Genomic DNA, 18000 nt, shown 5'->3' on the forward strand with positions numbered 1-18000 from the left:
ATTCCACAATGCAAGCAGAGGTTTATCTCCATCTGGCTATTGCAATTTTAATCCAATTCAGAAAGTTCATATCTAATGATATCCACCTGGTAACTACCTGGTGCAAAGGAATTACGTAAGAGGTAGAAACAAATGGCCAGTTCGGGGCTCCTGAGCTCAAAGAGCATCCAATAGGCAGGAAGAAGACAAACAGTAGCTTGGGGAAAGTAAAATAATTCCTCAAAAGAGGTGTGAGTCATAATACCAACAGAGCACAAAATCAGTGGTAATTTTGATCACAGGAATCATAGTGAATTGAAACTGGCAGGATCACTAAATCATCAATGGTGCACAAATTGTGAAGGGAAGTCCCAGGCTGAGGGAGCAGGCTGGGCCAAGTATGTGGAGAACCCTACGGGATATGGCAGAAAACGAAGCTGGAAAGTGGTAGAGGCCATGTCATAGAAGGCCTTACATACCAGGACAAGGAGAAGTTTTGTGTGTAGTTTTGTACTAACTCACAACCTATAAATAGACAATGGGTGCTTATTTTATGGAAAAGAGGACCAAGAAAATGGTTAGGACACAACTGATTTCATGGGTGTTGCATTGTACCCCTTTATTGTTTCAAATGAAGTTGCCACTTTCCCATTTCTAACTCACTCTAAGATTTTATGATTTTTGTATCAGAAGATATAACTCCCTACTTCCAATTCCCAAGCCCTTTTGGGGTCTGAGCATTTCAGACAGACTATGAGTTTGGTGGCCCTGGCAGCTAAATCCTCCCTCTTCTCAACACCAAGGTGCAATTGCATCATTAAGAATTAGACTCCTGTAGCTTTTGAACCCTGAAAGCTACCAACTGAGCTAAAAATATGGCCTGTGTCCCAATATGACCTTCAGGTTCCTAGTACAATCTTAGGGTAATTAGTCTCAGCACACATCTGATGGAAATATTAAAATATCAGGGAGGAAATAATGGGATGAAAGTTATCTGACCAGATCATGACGAGATCATGTCTATGAGTAAGAATTCCACAAGTGGAGCAATTAAACATTTGCATCAGCGACTGTTTGAGATGTCATGAAGCCCACAGCTGCCGGAGTGTGGGTGAAGTGTGAAAAGCATTCATAGCCAGCATGGGAAGCTCTATTCCATGTTGGTGAGTCTGTGTGAATATGTCTGTCTCCACATATTTTCAGATCATTTTAAATGCCAAAGCATGTTTCCTCAGGATCAGACTATACATAGAACTTGACATTGTTTTTTCACCCTGTTTCAACCTATTCTAATATTCTTGCTAAATTTTCAGAAATTTAAAATAGAACATACCTTCATCCTTTGTAGTGGATTCCTGATGGATTACAGCCAATCCAAGTTTATTTAACCACCTAAAATAAAATAGAAAGCAAATGTTGACCAAAGAGATTAGCCCCCCACCCATTCACCTTCCCCCAAACTTTGTTATGAAATTAGGTGATGATTCTACCATCAGCCTGCACATTTCCAGAAAGAGCATAAGTTTGTGCCATCGAAACCTAAGGCCTCTGGTTTCACAATACTTTCCATACTCAAGGTATCTTTAGTAAGGTAAGATGTGAGGTGGCCCATTACTTAGTTGGTTAATGATGGCAGCTAAATTAGGTATTCCAAATATATGAACAAATACATCTTCTGTAATTGTGCATTTGAAATTTTTAGCAAGCATCAAATCCTTTATCACTGGATTTAGTAACTTGGCTATTAAAGTTACTGGTTGCTACTCTTAATAATGTCTTAATAATGTCAGTTTATTTTAGAAAAAATTTAGAAAAAGATCATCCATGTTTAATCCAGGAATATTTTTATGTCAATCAGTAAAAAAAATCTGGCTAGAATTTGACAGATATTTTTAAACTAGAAAAAATGTTAATTCCTTGAAGAATTTTATGTAACGTAAAAATTGAAAATGTCGTATTTACCATTTTACTGGCAATGAATTCCAATTAAACATCAATAACAAAAACAGAACGAGACAGAAACTCAAACTTGGCTTATCACTGCAGACCACTGTAGTTCCTTCTCAAGGGTTTACTTAGGAAGGTATCTTGAAACACAAATTTTTAAAAGCTGGGACACAAAGTGTATCTATGACATATACTCCTAACTCTATAATCTTCCACTTACTGGGAAGATCTTGCTTATTTCTGTACTTATTTTGAGACAGTGAAAATCCGTGCTATGCATTTATCAATTCATCTATGCTTTTGATGTCTTCTAGTCTCGCACTGGACCATGAAGAAGCCATGAACAATTCAGCATGCTACACTTGCACTAAGCCACAAATATTGCACCTTCCCACCTGTGTAACTGTCAGATAGTTAAGAATCCTTATGCAGCCCTCAACCTGCCATGGTCTTGTTGTACCTGTTATTTTTTAACAGAAAATATATAATAAATTCAATGCCAGGCACAGTGGCTCATGCCTCCCAGCACTTCAAGAGGCCAAGGTGGGAGGATCACCTGAGGTCGGAAGTTCAAGACCAGCCTGACCAACATGGAGAAACCCCGTCGCTACTTAAAAAAAATACAAAATTAGGTGGGTGTGGTGGCAGGTGCCTGTCATCTCACTACTCGGCAGTCTGAGGCAGGAGAATCGCTTGTACCCAGGAGGTGGAAGTTGCAATGAGCCAAGATCACACCATTGCACTCCAGCCTGGGCAATAAGAGTGAAACTCCATGTCAATAAATAAATAAATTAATTAATAAACAAACAAACAAACAAATAGGAGCTTCTAAAGAACAAAGATGAGCTCCAGCCTTTGTTAAGAAATCACCTTCAGGCCGGGCGCGGTGGCTCAAGCCTGTAATCCCAGCACTTTGGGAGGCCGAGACGGGCGGATCACGAGGTCAGGAGATCGAGACCATCCTGGCTAACATGGTGAAACCCCGTCTCTACTAAAAAATACAAAAAAAACTAGCCGGGCGAGGTGGCGGGCGCCTGTAGTCCCAGCTACTCGGGAGGCTGAGGCAGGAGAATGGCGTAAACCTGGGAGGCGGAGCTTGCAGTGAGCTGAGATCCGGCCACTGCACCCCAGCCTGGGCGGCAGAGCAAGACTCCGTCTCAAAAAAAAAAAAAAAAAAAAAAAGAAATCACCTTCAGCACCATAATAATCACAAACTCCTTAGTAGCCACTTAAAATTGGACCAGTAAAGAGCCCAGATGTGCAATAGGAACCCAAAAATGTGTATCAAGTATCAATAGGATAATAGGCAAAATAAGGAAACAGAAATTTACAGGAAAAATCAAATAGCTAGACAACATGTGAAAAAAACTTTTCCCAGCCTCAATAGTATTTTGAGAACGCATACTCAAACACAGGAAAATATTTTCACCACTAGATTGGAAAAAAATTAAAAATATTATTGATTTCAAGTATTTAGCAGGAAATAGAAAAAGAAGCATTGTCACCTTTTATTGAATTGAACATGAAAACTGATACAGCCAATTCTGAGCAGGCAATTCAATGGTAATATTAAAAATTTAAATATCCATCCCCTTCACCCAACAATTCCAATCATAAATATCAATCCTACAAAAACGCACTTTCATATACACAAACAAATGTGGCAGAATGTTCACTGCCAACAAGGCTTGTAATGGCAAAAAGAAAAAACATTAATAAGAAAATGGATAAATTATTTATTCTATCAACACTGATTCTATCAATTTCCTGTTATAATGAAGCTAATGAGAGGACTAAGATGGGGGTAGGGGGTGTTGGTAATGACCTGGAAAATATATGAACAAATATATGTACAAATTCATCTTCTGTAATTGTGCCTTCGAAATTACAAATTTCCAAATTTGTAATGGAAATGTGTATAAAATGGAAAGCCCTAATATGCTCTTAATTGAGAAGATCAAGCATAGAACAGTATGTTTAGCCTGATCCACCGTACTTCAAAAACGATATATTTTTGTATGTCCATGAATTGGTATGCATAGAAAAGGGTCAGGAAGAATATAATCTTACTGTTAAAAGTGGATGGCTGGGCGCGGTGGCTCACACCTGTAATCCCAGCACTTTGGGAGGCTGAGGCCCGTGGATCATGAGGTCAGGACTTAGAGACCAGCCTGACCAACATGTTGAAACCCTGTCTCTACTAAAAAATACAAAAACTAGCCAGGCATGATGGCACGCACCTATAATCCCAGCTACTTGGGAGGCTGAGGCAGGAGAATCGCTTGAACCCGGGAGGCAGAGGTTGCAGTGAGCTGAGATTGCACCACCGCACTCCAGCCTGGGCAGCATAGTGAAACTCTATCGCAAAAAAAAAAAAAAAAAAGTGGATAACCATCTTCTTCCTCTAAGTGGCCTGAGGTGATCTGTGAAAATGATTTGCTATTCACTTGACCCAGAAAACCCCATAAAACCATGCAAATCAAGAGGTTCAAATCTTTGTGTTCACTTTAAGAACACCTGTGAAATTTCCTAGGCTATCAAAGGTATGCATATATGAAAAGCCACCAAGTTATCTGAAAGACGTCACTTTACAGAAACAATGTGTACCATTCCAACCTTCCAAGGGTGGAGTTGGTAGGTGTGCACAGGCCGAACAATAGGGCTGGACACAGGGCTGGTAGCCCAACAAGAATGCTCAATTTTTCCTGCACATGTTTACAAGTGCAGAGAGTAATGCTGAACTCAAGGGTTTAGATGTAGATTCTCTGGTCGTTAACATCCAGGTGAATGAAACACCCAAGATGGGCCACTGTACTTTCAGAGCTCATGGTCGGATGAATTTATATGTGAGCTCCCTCTGCCACATGGAGATGATCCTCGCTGGAAAGGAAGAAATTGTTCCTAAACCATAAGAGATGGCTGCATAAAAAAAAGTGTCCCATAAGAAACTGAAGAAACAAAAACTCAAGGCACGAGCATCGATTCTGCAAAAAATAAATGCAAACGAAAGCAAAAAGAAAAAAAAGTGATTATCCCTAAGGAGAGTAGTTGAATTAGAAAGTGAGGTGAAGGTATAGGAAATCTTTTGCTTTGTTTAACAAGAATACATTTTATGTCTTATTAACTAAAATAAGCATTTAAAAGTTCATTTTTTAAAACTGACCAGGCAAAACACAACATATTTCATGGTTCACTTTTAAAAAACCATAATAACAATTTTTAGCTTATACGTTAGTTCATAATTGTGTAAGTTGATTCTCCCCCACCCCCAAAAACCATCTAAAAGTGAAATAGGCAAAATATTCTTTAAAGAGACAAAAAAAAAATAGTTTTCACCTGAGTGTCTGAAATAAGAAAAGGCATTTCTAAGCTCCTTTCCCAAACATGGAAATCGAGCAAAATAGAAGACTGTTGACAATAAAGAAAATATTTTTCTCTGCCCTTACACAAAACTTATATCCTTTTCATTACAACCGTTAGTTACTTGCTGTGAAAAACTGGTGATGGTTTAGAATCTTGTTTGACTGTTTTCTTTCTAGGATCCACTGGCTTAGAGTACCTTCTTTGCTAAGAACATTTTTTTTAAAACATCATGGCAGCAGGAAAATGTCTATCTGTGGCGAAGCAGATGGATGCACAAAAGGACTTATATTTACATAAAAGAAAATGACAGATGTTTCCTGGGAGTCTGTTGTATATTAATTTGACGTGAATGTGTGTGTTGGAGGAGAGCAAGTGTTAAGAAATTGATGTACAAAACAAGAGCATTCTTCCCACAGTGTCTGAGAAAGGCAGCTCCCATCTTTGCTGAGAAACCAACTCCTTCATTACCCTTAATTACTTACCCCTATACTTTTAAATTGAGACTCACTAGAACGTGCGGACCTTCTACTAAACTTAATTACATTTCCCTTCATCATCCCTGAGAGAAATGTCACCATCCAGAAATGCAGTTGCCCAGGGAGAGGAACTTCTAAAACAAGGACTCATCACTCCAAACGCTACCCACTCCCTCCCCCACACCTCTCATCTTACCAAGTAATACCCAGATACATTATTTCCTGGCTTAAACCGGCTGCATCAGTAAGAAGGGACATTCTTCACGTGTTATTGCAAAGTAAATCTCTGTCATCTGCATAATCTTGTGGGAGAAGGGAGAAGTTGCATTGTTGGCTACTAGAAAAGTCGTTTTTAGAATAATGAAACTCTATAATGATATTATAAACATGAGAAATTATTATAGATTTCAGGCCCAGACAAAATGGACCATTTAGCCGGATGGACAATTTTCGAGTCTAAAGGTCACTAAGAGATTCGAAAACGTGGAGTCCAGACACCTTAAGTTCAAATTTCAATTTGCATCTTGTTTGTCAGCTGGAAAGATAACCCCTAAAAGAATTTCAAGTAAAATGAACAGATCTTCATAGCAGACTGGCGATAAGATCTTGACAATGGTAACTGTGAAAGACTTTGATTTCACAGCCAACAGGATGAAGTATATCTATCATATCTACCCATGCAACTCTACTTACCATTAGGTAGGTTTCTGCAAAGGGAGAACATACAATTGGAAGGTAAATAAACTGGAAATGTAAATAAAACACTGGGCTAGTGAGGAGGGGGATGTGGGATTTACAGAGCACACCTGCATGAAATACAGCCGATTCAGAAAAACATGGAAGGGTCTCACACTTTCATTGGTTTAAAAATGCACCTTACTGTGTAGGAGGAGAAATTCACTAGGTAACAAAGCAAGCACTTAGAATCAATGATTTCTTTTTTTTTTTTTTTTTTTTTTTTTTTTTGAGACGGAGTCTCGCTCTGCCGCCCAGGCTGGAGTGCAGTGGCCGGATCTCAGCTCACTGCAAGCTCCGCCTCCCGGGTTCACGCTATTCTCCTGCCTCAGCCTCCGGAGTAGCTGGGACTACAGGCGCCCGCCACCGCGCCCGGCTAGTTTTTTTTTTTTTTTTTTTTTTTTTTTTTTTTTGTATTGTTTCTCTGCTACTCTGTATCACTCACCTCTTGCTGGAGAAAGGAGAACTACTTGCAAGGAATCAGTCACAGAATGAGTGGGAAGGACAGGCCAGGGATGGAAGCTGGAGCTGCAAGGCGCTTTTAAAGAACAGCCAGGACAGCAGGAGGTATTGAGCAGGGGAGAGGCGGGCAGCACTGTTTCACTGCCATTCAAGACCAGAAAGGACCATTTGGGAAGAACTGAGGCTCAGCGGCGGACTGACCTCACTATCACAGGGCTCCAAGTGCTAGTGGGCAAGACCTTGTGCCTTCCACATCCCACTTACACAGCAAGGGCTTTGCTAACCAACAGGATTTAGCAACTGATGCAAATAAAAAAAAATAAGTAAAGAGCTTTGATGTGGAGATTTTAACATCCTCTCCATTCATGTATCTGTTCTTATTTTTCTCAGATGCTTAAGAAAACCAAGGGGAGAAAAAAGCTAAAACTAGAAAAAGGGTAGAAATAAATTCTCTCTTTGTCCAAGTAAATCAAAGCTTTGTTTGGAAGACTCAACTGTCAGTTCCTTGCCTTGTTATTTCTAACACAGGGCTTCCCAACTTTCTACAGTACAAAACTATTCTGTCCTCACCTGGAGGGTGATGCTGGGGAGGTGAAGATAGGGGACAGATGAGAATCCTTCTAGCTGGACAAAGCTACTGAAGGAGAGTGTGTGTGTGTGTGTGTGTGTGTGTGTGTGAGTGAGTGTGTGTGTGCGCGCGCGCGCGCGTGCCCATGCACATGTTTAGTGAAAGACAGTTGCTCTTTTCCTTCATGTTTCTAGAGCAAGAGAGCAAAGAGAACTACATAGGGCAGATAGGCAAGGAAATCATTATAGGTAAAACAGATTAAGCGTGAGCTCTATGAATGGAGGAATTATGTGTGGTTTTTTCATTGCCATTGCCCACCATCTGCTGCAATGGGGCACGTGGTAGTCGTTCCATAAACGTATTTTCAAATGGTCATTTGAAATAATAAGAGACACTAAGAATTCTGAAAATATGGCTAAATTAAATAGAATGCCTTCTGATACCTCCAGTCAGCACCTCAAATACAGCCTGATTCAAATAGCCATTGCTGACCAGGTGAGGTGGCTTATGCCTGTAGTTCCAGCACTTTGGGAGGCTGAGGTGGGTGGATCACTTGAGGTCAGGAGTTCGAGACCAGCCTGGCCAACATGGTGAAACCCTGTCTCCACCAAAAACACAAAAAATTAGCTGGGCATGGTGATGCATGCCTGTAACTCGGGAGGCTGATGCAGGAGAATCATTCAGACTCAGGATGCAGAGGTTGCAGTGAGCCGAGATCACACCACTGCACTCCAGCCTGGGCAACAGAACAAGACTCTGTCTCAAAAATAAATAAATGAATGAATGAATAACAGCTATGGTGATCACACCTGACTGTGTGTAGAGCAGGTTGTACTCTGCACACAACCCACTTATTTTCACAGACCACCTGGCAAATGGAGCTAGGGATCTACAATTTTAAGTTCAATGTACTCTGAGCAAAGACGTTTTGCAAAATGTTCGGGACAATACATGGAGAAGTGATAAATACATGAATCATCACGATAATCACACAGCATATATTAAATGCTATAGAGATATTTTGCATGTAGAATTCTGAAAGTTGCAAGATCAGTTACATAATACTTTCAAGCCTCTCTCCTTGTGATGCTGATTCTCCTTTTAACATGTTCTTTTAATGACTTCTGTCCACTCCTTTCTCTACTTAGTGGTTCCCTGAGAGGAACTGTACAGCCTCTTCCTAAAATAGCCACTTTGATACATGTAATTCTCCAAACTCTTTCCAAATACTAGAGAAGAACGAAGGCATTGCAAGTGCTAAATAAATTAATCCTTAAAGTAACAGAAATAAATAAAACAATAATTGATATGAACATATGATTAAAATTCCAACGCCTAACCAAAGTTAAGTATACTCCCATTAAGGATTGGGTTTACCAGTTTCCTCTACTTACACATTCATTTCCTGCACATTCTCAGCTGCAAAATAAAAGGTCTTGATCTGTGGATGGCTGATCTTAAAAGCACTTGAAGGAGGAAAAGCACAAACACATAAAAAAATCAGTGTTTATAGTCAACAATGGGTCTGAAAGTCAATCAGTAAAATATAAGCTTCATAAACTTGTCTGCTTTCTTTGTAAATTTACAAAAAATAATTTGGTAATATTAAATACCTATTGTCTAGTCTCTAGTTCGTATAGGGAACTGAGAGTAAATTTTTTATGTCAGAATATCCGGAACAGGGCTGAGTCTTAGCTGGTCAGTAGTTTCCATTTAAAATATATAGGCATATCCTTTTCCTCTCACTTGCTAACTGCTTTGCTATAAAGATATAATAAATTCAATTTTAAAGTGATAGAAATGTCACTTCAAAATATTCAGAATAACTACTTCAAGCAAGGTATTTCTTCACTTTCAATCAAATATGCAGAAGAATTTTTATAGGAAAATAATCAGGTATGGAACATCCACTCTGCAGCAACACATCAGAAATCTTATCCAAGGCACCCTTTGTTAGTAAAGGAGAAATATGAAATAGATTTTAGTATAAAAGAAAAGTAGAAAACATTGAAGATAACAAACGAGAAGTGCTTCCACTTTAACCTTTAGGCAGGAAGTCCTGCAGCACAGCACAGGCCAGAGTTTTTGTAAATAGCCAGTCCTTTTCAAACCACAAGAATCAACACTGGACGTGTGCAACCACACCACAGAGGCAAAGACATAAAGCTAACACCAGTTTACTAATCTTGTTAAAAGTACTCAATTGCTGCAACAAGTAACATAGGACAAAAAGGAAAGCCCCCTTGTGATAAGCCTGGAAAAGATGTCAAAGGTAGAAGAAATAATAAGAAAAAGGTGAAAATGGACATATATGCAAAATATAGCAGCCTGCTATCATGGGAGAAGCACTTGAATGAGAGTCTAGAAAGCTGGGTTTACAGCCAGCCCTCTCATGAGATCTAAGCAGGTCACAGACTCTTTAGGCTGTTTCCTTCTCAGGAAAACCAGGACCATGAGCTGGTGATTTTTGTGGTCCCTGTCAGTTCTCAAATCTTTTGGATTTAAATTAGATCAGAGTGTCATCTCTAAGCTTAAGACATCTCAGAAAATTCAATGCCAAGGGTGCATCTGATTAACTCCATGAACTAAGAAAGAGAAACTGGTCTTGCTGGCATATCTACAACTCGGGTGAGTCCTATTTAACTGCTTGTTCTTTTCTTTACTAGAACTGAAGCTTGACATCTGACCTCCCTGCCAGTCCTGGAGGGGTTTTATTCCATCACAGACACAGTCATCAGCAACAGTCCATGCCAAGGCTTCATGGGGGTTTTAAAATCCATCTGCTCCACAAAACAAAAATTCCAGAAAATGAGAGGTTAAATGCTTCTACTTCTATGTAGGGTGCCAACCCATAATGCTCCAAAATCTCAGACATTCCAATGTTACCTTCACTCACTTCTAAATCACCATATCATTTGGTGAACATTATGAAGAGATAGTATCCTGGCTCAGAGTTTTGTGGAAGATGAGAGACAACTTACTGCTTTTTCTTGCATTCGGATGCTCTTTCCACAGTGAAATCAGGCAGGTTGACAAATCCATCAGCTTTCTCTGCCTGAAACAAACACATACCACAAATAGGAATGAATGCATCAATCCTGGGGATTAGTATATTGAGATACATGGAATAGGGATGGTATAAATGAAATGAGGGAGAATCAAGAGATACCACCCTGAATCACCATGGAGGTGTCCCAGATACACAGTTCATGAGAAAAATTAATGTTCTCCTGATAAGCCACCCAGAATCTTTCCATGAGAAGTGACATGACATGACACAGCTTAGGGATGGTCACCATATGGCAGGCATAGGACCTGCCTCCATCCGCCTCCTGTCTCTGTGGAAAACATAGCTAACCAAACAGAGTCTTATGTCTGCTGAGCCCATCAGCATCCACAGCATCTTCTATTCCTACTACTCTAGTCAGCTAGCACATAGGAAGAAACCTAACTAGCATTCTTGATATATATGGTGCCCAGAGCCCTGACTTTGGAGTTAGCAAATCTGCACTCCTATCATGGATCGACCACTTACTGGTTGTTATGACTTAAATGAGCTCAGATAAACAAAACAGCTAACAGTCACTCAACACACATTATTTCCCCTCCCAAGTCTGTAGACAGGGCCTTGGGGATTAAATCACAGAGTTACATCTTTCAGAACCTCAGTCCCATCGTTGATTCCTGGGGATTCTTTCTACAAGGAAAAGACTGTAGAAGAAAATTACATTTATGAGGACATAGCATAAATGTCACTTTACATCAGCAAAAACATGTATAGGAAATATAATCACTGTCCCACCTCTCTAAGAATTTGTTAATCTGTGTTTTACAAATAAAGTTTAACTGAGCCACGATGAAGCTAGATTGTTTGTCACCCATAGAATTCAAATCTTCTTGCATCTACACTGATGTCTCTGAGTAGAGAAATAGAATCCACAAGATTAAACGTAAATGAGTCTGTGGTTACTGGGAGATGAGTAAAAATGGATTTTGAAAATACAATCTTAATTTTACAAGTCGGCTAGCTATTAAGTTAGTGTCATGGGTGCTTTTAGTTTACTTGATCATTCTGCTCTTTCCTTTATTGTCAACTAGAGTGCAATTTGCATTCTTTTCTTCGGAAAAATTAAACGGTGAAGCATCCAACCCTATGCCCATCTTCTCTCTCTTATGTGACTCAACTCATCTAAATTCTTCACCTGGAATGCCTTCTTCTTATAAGATTCAAAACTCAAGGCTGGGTGCCGTGGCTCATGCCTGTAATTCCAGCACTTTGGGAGTCTGAGACGGGTGGATCACTAGAGGTAAGGTGTTGAAGATCAGCCCAGTCAACATGGTGAAACCCTGTCTCTACTAAAAATACAAAAAAAAAAAAAAAAATTTAGCTGGTCATGGTGGTGGGCACCTGCAATTTCAGCTACTTGGGAAGCTGAGGCAGGAGGTTAGCTTGAACCTGGGAGGTAGAGGTTGCAGTGAGCCAAGATCGTGCCACTGCACTCCACTGTCGACAACAGAGTGGGACTCTGTCTTAAAAAAAAAAAAAAAATCAAAACTTAATTCTAATGGATACTCTCTTCTTTAAACATTATTTATGCATATGTGTGTATACAGAATGAATATGTATTCATTCATATGTATATTATATATATGCAGCTTCTCTCTTGACAGGCTGCTTAATTACTGGATGCTGATTCTCAAAGAGAATATAAGGTATTCAGAGAATACAGACTAAGTCAACTTTCTGTACAATGCACAGTGCTTCCTGTGGATTCTCAATCAACCTTACAAAAAAGTATAGTTTTGAAAAACGACATTAGGTCCCGTCAATTCCACTTTTAGATCTACAAACTGAGTATCCCTTATTTGAAATGCTTGGGACTGTAAGTGTTTTATATTTCAGAATTTTGCTGATTTGGGGATATTTGCATGTACAAAGAAGTCAAGCATCCCGAATCTGAAAATCCAACACCCAATGAATACTCCCTTTGAGCATCATGTTGGTGCTCAAAAACTTTAAGATTTTGGAACATTTTGGATTGGATTTTTGGATTACGGATGCTCAACTGTATGCCCAAAGGAATTGAAAAATGGTACTCAAATACATGTGCAGCCCTGTTCACAAAGCACTCACAACAGCCAAAAGGTAGAAACAGCCCAAATGCCCATTAACAGATAAATGGATAAATTAATTGTGCTGTATCTATACAATGGAATATTATTCAGCCTTAAAAAAGAATAAAGTGCTAATACATGCTATGTGGATGAATCTCAAAAACCTTGTGTTAAGTGAAAGAAATGAGACACAAAAGCTCATCTCTCATATGATTCAATTTATAGGAAATATCCAGAAGTGGAAATCCAGAGAGACAGAACATAGCTAATGGGTAGCTACCCAGGGCCTAGGCAGTAGGAAATAGGGAGCAACTGCTCAATGGGTAAGGGGTTTCCTTTTGGGGTGATGAAAATGTTTGGAATCTAGATAGATGAGGAGGTTGCACGATGTTGTGAATGTATTAAATGCCACTGAATTGCTCACTTTAAAGTAGTTAATGTTAGGTTGTATGACTTTCATCTCAATTTTAAGAATCTATGTTAGGGTAAGGCGTTTTTATGTAAATTTCCATAATTAATTTAGAAAGAAAAAAATCACTTAGACTCAGCATTTGTTTCTACTTCCTCCTCCCATTCATTTCCATATGTTCCAGAGAAACCGTAGAGACCAAAACTCCGCCCATGTTGCTAAATCCCCTCTACTGTTTTCAGTCCTCACTTAATTGAACTCTAAGTGGCGCTGTAGCTGCTTTCTCCCTCTGGAGCCACCCTCCTGTTGTGGCCTTTTTGACAGCACATTACTGCTGCTCCCCTTTTTTCTCTAACTATGCCTTCTTCTCTTTCAGGGGTCTTGTTCTCCTGTCTATTTCTTAAATGTCAGAGTTCCCTAGAGTTCTGTCCACAGACTTATTCTCTTTTTGTTCCAAAACTCTCTATAGATGATCATACACACCCTCATGGCTTCATCTGTCATCACTGTACACACATATCCAAAACCCATACCTTGTATCACCACTGTCTACATATATCCAAAATCCATATCTCAAACTGGGATTCAATCCAGGAACTCCTGTCCCAGATTTCCAGCTGCCTAGGAAGCCTATTCCCATGGGCCCCGCAAGAGTAACAAATCCAAAATCAAACTCATTATCTTACTCCATAAAATGCCTATTCCTTTCTCCTGTGTTCTCTACTTCAGTGAATAATATCACTTTCTAGCCAGTTGCCGAAACAGGACATCTGAGAGATATCCCCAACTCTTCCATTCCCTTCTGGGTGCCCGTGCACGTAAACTCAAAGTTGTATTGTTGCTGCATCTGCTCACGGGTCTTCAATCCATCCATTACCTACTGCCTCCTTCAACTTACCCTTAATGTTTTGTTGAATGACTACAAAAGTCTCCTAAACTATTCTCCTTCTCTGTAATTCTGCCCTTTCATCATATTTAGTGTCCAAATCACAGTCACAGTCACAGCAAATCTTTACATCATGAGCATTCTTCATGGCACTGTTCTGATTAAATACCCTGCATGGTGTCAGTTGCCCTCGGGTCAACTCTAAATGCCTCGGCAGAGGATTCAGAACCTTTATAATCAAGCCCTGATTAGTTCCACAATTTCATCTCTCCCCCTCCCCCATTTAGCCAAAGACAAACAGAAAAATCAAAAACAAAAGAAAAACAATACTTCTGGCCAGGAGCAGTGGCTCACACCTGTAATCCTAGCACTTTGGGAGGCCAAGGTGGGCAGATCACCTGAGGTTAGGAGTTTGAGACTCACTTGGCCAACATGGTGAAACTCCATCTCTACTAAAAATTGCAAACAGTAGCCAGGCATGGTGGCAGACGCCTGTAATCCCGGCTACTTAGGAGGCTGAGGCTGAGGCAGGAGAATCGCTTGAACCGGGAAGCGGAAGTTGCAGTGAGCCGAGATCACACCACCGCACTCCAGCCTGGGCAACAGAGCGAAACTCTGTCTCGAAACAAAAAAAAACAATTAAAAAATAAAATAATAAAAAAAGAAAAAACAATAGTTCCATGGAGCTGAATTAGAATCAGCACCCAATTTATGGCATGATTAGTTTCTAGAAAACTCATTTTCAGTACAATAAATTATCTCAAATGAGATAATACACAAATCAATCAACAAAAATGTAACACACCCACATACACTTTTAGTAGTATTTTTATTCATCTAAAAATAAAATTGGCCAGGCTCAGTGGCTCACGCCTGTAAGGAGGCCAAGGTGGAAGGATCACTTGAGCCCAAGAGTTCAAGACCAGCCTGGGCAACATGGTGAAATCCCATCTCTGCAAAGGTATAAAAATTAGCTGAGCATGGTGGCACACGCCTGTATTCCCAGCTACTTGAGAGGCTGAGGTGGGAGAATCACCTGAGCCCAGAGGTTGAGGCTGTTATGGGTTGTGATCACACCACTGCACTCCAGCCTGGGTGACAGAGTTAGAATGTGTCTAAAAAAAAAAATTAATTAACTAATTAAATTTAATCAATGTAAATTAATCACATTTAATCAATGTAAAAAATAAACGGTAAATCTTCATTTGGGTGGATTCCTTTTCTGCATAAGTGAAACAGCTGAGATTCCCTTAAATAGGAGCCTAAATAAGTTTGGGTGAAAACATCTTAGTGTTTCCCCAGGAAATTATCACTTTAAAAGCAGAAGCTTTTTTTTTTTTGTACTCTGAAGACAGTTGAGTTATATTCAAAATCACGGATAATTTGTGTCAAAAATGGTCCCTGCTTATTTGACTTGCAAAAAAAGGCCTCAAAAATGACAATCACAGAGGGCAAATCCTGAGAGAATGACAGTTTTCTTCTCTTCCTCCTCCTTTTCCTCCTCCTACGCTTCTCCAGATCCCTTGTTGCCTATTATATTAACTAAAATGAGTTTGTTGAATGAGATCCTTCTTCTTCAATTCCTAACTTTCTAAAAAGCTTCCTGCAGGTGGCCAAATGGGGTGGCTCACGCCTGTAATCTCAGCACTTTGGGAGGCCGAGGCAGAAGGATCACTTGAGTTCAGGAGTTCAAGACCAGCCCAGGCAACATAGGGAGACCTTGTCTCTATTAAAAAAAAAAAAAAAAAAAAAAAAGGTTTCCTCCAGGTTCTATATGGGTACCTGCAAGTTTCCCTCGAAATCCTGATGTAATAAAAAACTTGTTCTCCTGCCAGAGGTATCAAACCCATCCTTTGGCCATTGTGCAAACTTCTCTTTCCAAATCTAGTCTTTTTTTTTTTTTTTTTTTTTTTTGAGACGGAGTCTCGCTGTGTCTCCCAGGCTGGAGTGCAGTGGCGTGATCTCGGCTCACTGCAAGCTCCGCCTCCCGGGTTCACGCCATTCTCCCGCCCCAGCCTCCCAAGTAGCTGAGACTACAGGCGCCCGCCACCAAGCCCGGCTAGTTTTTTGTATTTTTAGTAGAGACGGGGTTTCACCATGTTAGCCAGGATAGTCTCGATCTCCTGACCTCGTGATCCACCCGCCTCGGCCTCCCAAAGTGCTGGGATTACAGGCTTGAGCCACCGCGCCCGGCCCAAATCTAGTCTTAAATTCAGAATAAACACATTCCTTTTACTGTGTTTGGTTACCTGGTTGTTTGTCTGCTTCTCCAATGGATTGTGAGTACCCTGAAGGTAATAACTGTTTTGTTCATACATATTATTTATAAGGTATGGAATAAGTACATGTAAAATAAATAAATACATTTTATGAATGAATGAACGAACTATAATCTTTTTCCTCTGACAATAAAGTGTTAAAATGAGATGCAGAAGGTAGTGTGAAAAAGTTTGACAGTTTCTTTTTTTTTTTTTTTTCAGATGGAGTCTCTCTCTGTGTTGCCCAGGCTTGAGTGCAGTGGCGCGATCTTGGCTCACTGCAAGCTCCGCCTCCAGGGTTCACACCATTCTCCTGCCTCAGCCTCCCTAGTAGCTGGGACTACAGGCGCCCACCATCATACCTGGCTAACTTTTTGTATTTTTTTTAGTAGAGACGGGGTTTCACTGTCTTAACCAGGATAGTCTCGATCTCCTGACCTTGTTATCCGCCTGCCTCAGCCTCCCAAAGTGCTGGGATTACAGGCGTGAGCCACCACGCCCAGCAGTTTGGCAGTTTCTAAAAAACGTAAGCATATAATTACCTTACCACTGAACAATTCTACCCCTAGGTATCTACCCAAGAGGAACGGATACAAATGTCCATGCAAAGGTTTGTGTGCAAATCATTACAGCAGCGTTATTCGTAATCACCCAGAACTGGAAACAGCCTAAATGCCCATCAACTACTAAATAGAGTAGGACACAGCCATATGATGAAATGCTATGTAATCATGAAAAGGAGCAAACCACTGACACTTGCTGAAACATGGAGGAACCCCGAAAACATTCTGCTAAGTGAAAGTGAAACACAAGCGATCACTTATGACTGTGTGATTCCATTTCCATGAAATGTCCAGAAAGGGCAAATCTATAGAGACAGAAAGCAGGACAGTGGTTGCCTGGGGTTAGGGGTGGGAATTAACTGTAAATAGGGATGGAGGATCTTATTGGTACAATAAAAATTATTTAAAACTGTTTTATTATGATGGTTGCACCACTCGGTAAATCTACCAAAAATGGATGAACTGCAAATTTGAATAGTGTGAACTTTATGATACATAAAATGTACCTTAATACAGCTGTTTTTAAAATCATGAGGTGCAGAGGAAGTTTGGAGAATAATATGCAAGTTAAATCTCTCCTCGTTGGCCATCAGTGAGACTTAGAAGCAGGTGAAATAGGAGGCTTCTGACAATCCCACTGACGATTCAGTATGATTTGTTCAAACTTCAGATACCAAATTAGGTTTCTATTTCCAATACTCCATGGTTTAATCTTAACTATAGTTTCAAGCTTGGGCTATAGGAATTTTGGAGACACAAATATTTCATGCAATGTTTGCCATACTTCAGACATTTTTAAAAATTAACTAAAATAGAACATTAAATTTTAATATTTAAATGGCAGAGCATAGAGGCTTTTTAGGACAGTGAAAATATACTGTATTTTTTTAAAGCTGATTATATGTCATTATACATTTGTCCAAACCCATAGAATGTACAACACCAAGAGTGAACCCAGGATGAACTATGGAGTCTGGGTAACAATGATGTGCCAATGTCGGCTCATCAATTATAACAAATCTCCCAAGCAGATGGGGATATTGATGATGGGGAGGTTGTGCATGAGTATGGGCAGGGAGTATATGGGCAATAGCTGTACCTTCCTCTTAATTTTGCTGTGAGCCTAAAACTGCTCTAAAAAGATAAAGTCTTTTAGAAATTAACTAAAATAGGACATCAGATTTTAGAATTTAAATGCAAAAATAAGTGTTCATTGCCATGATAACATTTGGCCTTTTT

General features: G+C 39.9%; 1 protein-coding gene across 4 annotated transcripts in view; it reads right to left on the reverse strand.

The window, feature by feature from the left end:
• IPCEF1 (interaction protein for cytohesin exchange factors 1) overlaps positions 1-18000 on the reverse strand; it is a 203425-nt gene that overhangs the window by 53577 nt on the left and 131848 nt on the right. For all 4 annotated transcript variants that reach the window (XM_077998570.1, XM_077998569.1, XM_077998568.1 and 1 more), the window contains 3 exon segments: positions 10512-10585; positions 8925-8996; positions 1313-1371 (listed from right to left, as the gene is read on the reverse strand). In XM_077998570.1, the coding sequence (XP_077854696.1) occupies positions 1313-1371; positions 8925-8996; positions 10512-10585 (205 nt within the window).

This window comes from Macaca mulatta, chromosome 4, assembly GCF_049350105.2.
Source record: "Macaca mulatta isolate MMU2019108-1 chromosome 4, T2T-MMU8v2.0, whole genome shotgun sequence".
In the NCBI taxonomy this organism is placed as follows: Eukaryota; Metazoa; Chordata; class Mammalia; order Primates; family Cercopithecidae; genus Macaca; species Macaca mulatta.